General features: G+C 32.5%; 1 protein-coding gene across 1 annotated transcript; it reads left to right on the top strand.

Moving 5' to 3' along the window:
* Positions 1–5441: 5441 nt before the first annotated feature.
* LOC114387304 (3-ketoacyl-CoA synthase 12-like) lies at positions 5442–7533 on the top strand. Its single transcript, XM_028347458.1, has one exon. The coding sequence runs from the start codon at positions 5741–5743 to the stop codon at positions 7151–7153; it is 1413 nt and encodes a 470-aa protein (XP_028203259.1). The 5' UTR covers positions 5442–5740; the 3' UTR covers positions 7154–7533.
* Positions 7534–8114: the final 581 nt, after the last annotated feature.

Here is an 8114-nt window from a genome sequence, read left to right on the forward strand (position 1 = left end):
TAATCAAATAAGTTAATTATAAAATCTTATTTAATTGAATAAATAGGAAAAAAAGTTTATTTGGACTAAAAACGTATTAGAAATGAGTGAATGTTATTATTCAAATGCATGTTCTTTAACATTTTAGCATATTTTTATCAATTAAAGTTTAAGTATGATTAAAAAATTTAATATTTTCTTTTTATATTTCATTCTTATAATTTTAATTACATGATGCAAAACATGAATTTACCCTTGGTTGTAAAACTAATATAACTTAATACATATTGTCTATAAAAGATATGTTGTTAACTAAAAAACACCAGTAATTAAAAGAAATGAGATAAACTGATTGGTCATTCTTCATAGTACATTATTAAAAAAATATTATAATCATTATTAAAAAAATACTAAAAGAGGAATCAAATAATTGATCAAGAATAAAAAATCCAAAAAAAGAATTGTTTGTATTTAATAAAATAATAATATATCTTTAAGAGAATGAATAATAAAATAGAATATATTTACATAATAAAATAAGATTGATTTGAATTAATAATTAAATTAAATAATATCATTTAATACTTTTTAGGAAATAAATATGGAATATCAACCCTTCCTTTGCGTGACGCAAAATATAGTTAAACAGAAATACAAACTAAAAATGGAAAAAAGGAAATGATAATTTGAAGATAATAACTGGTGTGTGGGATCATGAGATCTTACGGTTTTGCATGTGACAGATATAAATATCCGTTTCTTATTGTTCAGATTGAAAAGGTGTAGGATCTTACTAATAGTAGTGAAATGTATTAAGCTTCTACTATGCAGACATACATGGACCGAATCTTAATTAATACTATCACATGCTAACTAACACATTTTTTTTAAATATATTTATTATTATTAATATTATTATCTGAATTCTATTACAAATTATAAAGTTTTATAGACCTTAATAAATTTTAACAAACATTATATTCCGAGAGTGATTGAAAAAGAATAACACTCTTCTAAAATTAATGAAGACTAAACTGCAGCACCATGGATTATTCATTACGAGGGCATCTTGATGTTTTTGCAATGTTCCGCTCTACATTTCCTATTATCTTCAATGGAAAAGAAAATGATAGTACCAGCATATACCGTAAGATGTGGATTGATGTATACATTAAACTAATTTGCTTCTTTATCATTCATAGCAGACAACGACATGGAAACTTGGAGAGAAACAAAGAGATTAATTACGGCATTCTTCGTAGTCACCCCCTCATTAATTTGGCCGGTAGTGTTTGGTGATCTTTTAGGGCTTCTTTCAAGTTTTCCACAACTTTTTTTCCACCCAAAAACCAAAAATTCAGGCCAAGTTAACATGAGTAGATTTATGATTTCTCATAGCATGTACATATATGAATATTTCAGGCATATATTAAAGAGGCTCAAGGTAATATATGCGCAATGTATATGTTTAAGTAGATTTATGACTTCTCAAAGCACATCGACTCGGTTGTAGTCTGAACTGACTGAACATGAGTTTAGGTAATATAGGCGCAAAGTATCAAATAAACTAATTTCGAAAATCGTAGGAAGTGGGAAAGCGTATCAACCAAATTGTTACGAGGTTAGCTTCATCTATATAACGATATGATACCGCAGGTCTGGTCGTCTGGACATCGAGTTGGTTCAAAATTATAAGTGTTGAGTGACGTAAAAATGAATATACACATTTATAAATTGTGAATCATATGTTGGTTTATAAGAGTAAAGTCATCGTGCCTATATAAAAAATTGTCAATAAAAATTAATCTAGTTGATAAAGATCAAACTCATTTCACAATAATACAGATTTAAATTCCACTACTGATGTGAGGACCTTATCAATTGATGGGTGATTTGTAAATATTTCTATAAACACTTATTGAGCTTTAAGATATGTCCTCATGATCTTGGTGAGTCCCAAAATCTAATTTATTTTTTAATTTTTCTGTAAAAAAATGCCTATAAAAAGGGTAATATTGTTGTATTACATTATCAAATATTATATTATTATTTTTGGATCTTATATAGAAGAATCTAGTTTACAGTTTATTTTTTATAGTTTATAGTTCGATTCCTTCCTTTGAAAAAAAAAAGTTTAATTTGATTTGGTTTGGATGATCAAAGAGAACTTGAAACTCAATCCATAAAAAGACATTAAATCCAACACCCTTCAAGTGTTCTATCTTAAGTCAACTATCATCCACTCCATCTTAGATATATCTCAAATACATACAAAATGACATTACTTATAAATAGGAGTGCTCACATGGGTTGGAAAGGTTTAGGTATAGGACAAAATTAAATTCAAATTGATTATATTTAAATAGATTGATTTGGTTTGGATTTTAAAAAAAATCATTTAATTTGTACCAAACCAATATGACCAAAATCAATTTGATTTGTTATTGTAAATCCTTAGTATCAGAGTTTGATTATTCCCTTTGAAAAAAAAAAGTTTGATTTAATTTGGTTTCGATTATCGGATTATGATTAAAAATATAGTTATATTTTCAAGTTTTTATCTCTACTTATTGTCTATCTTGCATAAATATTTAATTCATGATATTAACAGAAGGTAAAAAAAAAACATTTTTTTGTTCTTAATTAAATATCTAATTATTTATTTTATGTAACATTTAATGAAGCTGTCGTGGGCTCAAGGATTTAATTGCATCTGTGTTGACTCCAATCAAGAATCATCCTTGCTATAACTTGGTTGAAGATATTCGTGCGGTGCATGGGCGTATTAGCAATGTTTCTTGGAATTGTGTGTTTAGAGATGCTAATCAAGCTACGGATGGGATGACAAAGTAAACTTTGAGTATTACCAATGGTTACCATGTTTTTGAGACTGCTCCGGATTGTATTTATGGTGTTTTGAGGGATGATTCAGTTTTGAGTTTGTCAACCAAAATGTCTTTAATCCTCTGATTTTTTATTTACTAAAAAAAAGACCGATAACTTCATTCATGTTCATAGTTCGATCACATATTTATGTTTATGAAAAAATATTTATTAAAAAATTAGTTCCTTAAATAAATCTTAATATTTTGAGGAATTAATACTTAGAATTAGGTGTTTGATGTGTATTGAGTGTATCATGACAATAATGAAAATTGAATATAAGTTTTCATGTTTTTTATTGATAAATTATTAATTTTTATTAGTAAAAGACATTAAACTTATAATTATTTTTCTCTTTTAATCATTCAACCTACCATATCTCTTATACCTCTGATAATAGTTTTCATTCATTTATCCCAATCTCCACTGCTAGGCCTTGGGTAAGTGTTTGACTTGGCATAGGTAAGTTGACTACCTCGCTGGAGATTGTTGGAGCAAGATAAGTACTTGAGAAAAAAGAAGATCACAGCGCACTGAGTCAAAATTATTGGGCCGGAACATTATGCTAGTTGAAATTGTGGTCGTGACTGTTGGATGTGGGTTACATATGCAATAAACTAACTAGGCCTCTTTTTCTTTTACTAGAGTTGTCTTATCATCTTCTGCCCGTTGACTTCAACGATAGAACCATAAACTTCTCCGGGTAATAACTGTTAGGTTCACGAAAGACACAAATAAAATTTTGAAAGCTTCTGCAGTAAAAAAATAAAAAATTGAAAGATCATTTGTTTTCTTTAACTTGCTTGTCCTTCCGTTGACTCTATGCAAAAAAAAACTACTTAAGCTTATCCATGCATTAAATTGTTAGTGTCAGATAAGGTATGTATCGAGGTATTAAGTGCTGAGTTGATTTAGTTAGCTAGGCAACTATTGACCAAGTCTTGATCGAGTTGTGTGGATATACTTTAGGATAAAAAAGGTGTTAAAAAATGAAAGTTGTGAAGATTGTTGCATGAAGTTACCAATGGTGGTTACCAAAATTTATTAGCAATTTTGTTTCCAATGCCTTAAGGGTTGATTGTGTTTGTACTGTATAGCTTTCCTAGAGAGGTTTCTGTGCCTTAATAATATTTTTTCATTAAAAAAAACACTTGTCTTTTAGGCAGCAAAATTTTAGAAACTAGTCGATAGAAAGTTTATCTATAAATAGTAGTTTATATAATGTTGTAGGGGGTTGGATCTTTTGCTTCAAGAGACAAATCAATGAAGCCTTAGCCTATTACACATGAATACGCCGCTCACGTACGCAGAATCTTGGACACATTGAGAAGCCAATGTGTGTAACTACTCGCAGCCATTTAATTCAAGTTATTTTTCTCTTATTTTCTTTCATTTGGCTTTTATTATTTCTTTTTCATTTTCAATCGAACATGCCTATGCTTGTGGTCACCAGACTGCAACAAACGTACATCGAACAAAAAATGCATTGTAAACTTATCAACTTGTCGATCCTATTGAGGACTGGATTCAAGTCACACATCACCATAAACAGATATTCAAATCAATTTTTGAAATTGTCATGCATGTATGTGACTAGAGTTTCTAATTACCTTCAGGTCGAGTTTAAACTTAAGGTTATAACAAAAGGAACCATAATATAAAGCACGTCATATTTTTTTTTTTTTTATATACCAATGAACTTATTAATATACTAAGTGAAATTAAGCACAAGTAGTGCTCACTTTAGCTAAAAGAAAACCCCACCTGACACCTCAATTATTGGTAAAACTTACACGGCATCATTCTTGAATATCCAACGCAGCAACACATACGCTCTTGAATTAAAAAGCCAACTAATTTAATTTTTATTTTTATAAACAAATGCTAATTTGTTAGAATGTTAATTTTGTTAACAGAAAAGATGCGATTTTTATTTTCTTTTCTTCTGCCTTAACTATCCAATAATCCACTTTTTATCTCCCAAAGGCAACTAAATTTCAATAACAATAACGTATGTAACTTGCATATTGGATGTTAATAAAAGAAGAGGGAGAGAGAGAATTTAGAGTGAAGAAAAAAGAAAAAGAAAAAAATGCAACAGAGGGTGTGAAAAAATGGGAGGAAGGAATAAAAACTGAATGTAAAGGAAAAAGGAAGTAATAGATGTTGTGGCTCCCCATTTCATTTGGAAAAAAAGTTGCTCATATACTAAAAAATGGGGTAGAGAAGGTGAGTGTATAATAACAACTCATTTCATTTGTGTGCTAATCACGTACGCGGTACGCCAGACATGATCTGTATAATGATTTTATGTGGGGAAGATTACTGTGTATTCTGTTCCACTCTATCTACCATATTTCTTCTTCCTTAAATGTGGATAACTATATCGGCTAACCTACTACCACTGGCCATTTTCATTTTGTTGTAGAATTCCACAACTGCTGCAATTACAGCGTAAACTAGCTGGCCTTATATATAATATAATAATATATAGGCTGCTTAAAGAAATTAAAATGTTGATATAAAAGGTGTCCTATTATGGAATAAAGACTTACACACCAGAAAAACTATTCCTAACACATGCTCATAGTGTGACTAGTGCTTGCTTTGTTTCTTGTAATAAAGGTTGACACGAAAGCTTCAAAGAGATAAGTTTGTTGGGGGTTGAGCTAGCCAGCCAATTAGTTATACACTAAACTAAACTACTGAGTATTGACATTTTGACTCTTAGGCCTCTCTACTCTTCACACGCCCCACTCATTCTCTCATTGCTCACTCTCACTCCCTTGTTATAAAGTGTCACACGTTTATTTGAATTTCAAACCCATCAAATTCTTTCTAACTCTTACGTCTGTTTTCTCTGCTCTCTCTTTCTCTAATGGAGTTCCTCAGTTTACTTTATGGTGCTATGGCATTGTACTTCTGTTTCCTGATCTGGAAATTGTTTGATCAGAGAAGGGACCAAGAGTGCTACGTATTGGACTACCAACTTTACAAGCCAAGCGATGAAAGAAAGCTTGGAACTGAACGCTGTGGGAAGATCATAGGGAGGAACAAGCACTTGGGTCTGAATGAGTACAAGTTCCTCCTCAAGGCCATTGTCAACTCTGGCATTGGTGAGGAAACTTATGCCCCAAGAAACGTCATCGAGGGTCGTGAGGCAAATCCAACATTGGATGATGGTGTCACAGAAATGGAGGAGTTTTTCCATGGCAGCATTGAAAAGCTTCTTGAAAGGTCAGGAATTTCCCCCTCACAGATTGATGTGCTAGTGGTGAATGTTTCTATGTTCGCTGTTGTTCCTTCCTTGACTTCAAGAATCATTAACCACTACAAGATGAGGGAGGACATAAAGGCCTACAACCTCACTGGGATGGGGTGCAGTGCTAGCCTCATTTCCTTGGACATCATAAGGAACATTTTCAAGTCACAAAAGAACAAGTGTGCTCTTTTGGTGACTTCCGAGTCTCTAAGTCCAAACTGGTACAATGGCAAGGACAGATCAATGATTCTCGCCAACTGTTTGTTCAGGACCGGTGGATGTGTCATTCTCTTGACAAACAAAAGGTCCTTGAAGCAAAGGGCCATGTTCAAGTTGAAGTGCTTGGTGAGGACTCATCATGGTGCTAAAGAAGATTCCTATAGTTGCTGCAATCAGAAGGAAGATGAGCAAGGAAAGCTTGGGTTTTACCTTGCCAAAAACCTCCCCAAGGCAGCTACAAGGGCCTTTGTTGAGAACCTAAGGGTGTTGTCACCCAAGGTTTTGCCAACTAGGGAGCTCCTCAGGTTCATGATAGTGTCCCTCATAAAGAAACTGAGCCAAACTAGTTCCCTAAAGTCCTCAGGTGGTGGATCTAGCAAATCCCCTTTGAACTTCAAGACCGGGGTGGAACATTTTTGCCTCCACACAGGAGGAAAGGCTGTGATAGATGGGATTGGAAAGAGCTTGGATCTGTGTGAGTATGATCTTGAGCCAGCAAGGATGACACTGCACCGTTTTGGTAACACTTCAGCAAGTAGCCTGTGGTATGTGCTGGGGTACATGGAAGCCAAGAAGAGGCTCAAGAAAGGTGACAGAGTGTTGATGATAAGCTTTGGTGCTGGCTTTAAATGCAACAGCTGTTTGTGGGAGGTAATGAAGGATCTTGGGGATCATACAAATGTGTGGAGTTACTGCATTGATGACTACCCACCAGAGTCCTTGGCCAACCCTTTCATGGAGACCTTTGGTTGGATCAACAATGTTGAAGATGCAACCAACTTCAAACTTCCAGATTTGTTTCTCAAGTAAGGTTATATTGTTGTAGAGAAATTCTATATTATCTTCAGAAGTTTTAAGAGTTTTGATACAGTTATTAACAAATTTTCTATGATGTATCAAATTCATTGTTCCAAAAATATAACCGTATCAAAATCCTTAGATTTCTCTGGATACTATAGCAATTCTTTATATTGTATCACATTTTAGGAGAAAGATGAAAAAAAAAAATAGAAAAAAGGGGCAACTCCAAATTTTTAGGTCTCCTATAACAGGCATTAATATTTGTCACACCATATGCATCTGGATTAATTTTTCTGTAAACTATACTTATTATTGATGAATCCCTCAAGGGTTCATTACCCAATAAGGTGTGCCGTTTGAATGAAGCCTGGCACTCTGTTAAAAGGGAATTGTGGTTTCCTTTTCCTAGTTTTATTTGTTTTAATAGGACCTGATAATACTTTTTTGTTTTTTGGTAAAAAAATATTGTACTTCTTTTTTAAAATATATAATTTTCATCAATTTGTGTCGTGAACTGGTAGGACGAATGGATAAAGAGTACAGGGTAGGGTGGGGTTGTGCATGGATTCTTCCTTTTTATATTTATTTTAAGATAGGCATAAGTGTAAAAGATGCTAACTACCTGGCCCATTATTTTAAGGTCACGTCATATTTAATGCAACTTATATGGGTTATATATTACATCCTCCATTCCTGTCAATTTCAATTTCCTCTATAGATCGATTGTCCGTTTGTCTACGTTCCTGCTGTGCCATGGATTTGAATTTGTAAGGGAACGAAAGCCCTGTATGACATACCATTTTTTTTTAACCAAGTTGTAAAAGAATTCAGGCTTGATTAGATTTTTTAACCTTCCAAAATTTGAGATTTTTAGTCTAATTATTTATTTATAACTTTTATAGAAATTTTTACAAAATATTTTTTTGTTAAATAGTTATTCTATTAGTTTTTCCCGTTGTCTGTTATTTTT

This window comes from Glycine soja, chromosome 15, assembly GCF_004193775.1.
Source record: "Glycine soja cultivar W05 chromosome 15, ASM419377v2, whole genome shotgun sequence".
Taxonomy (NCBI): domain Eukaryota; kingdom Viridiplantae; phylum Streptophyta; class Magnoliopsida; order Fabales; family Fabaceae; genus Glycine; species Glycine soja.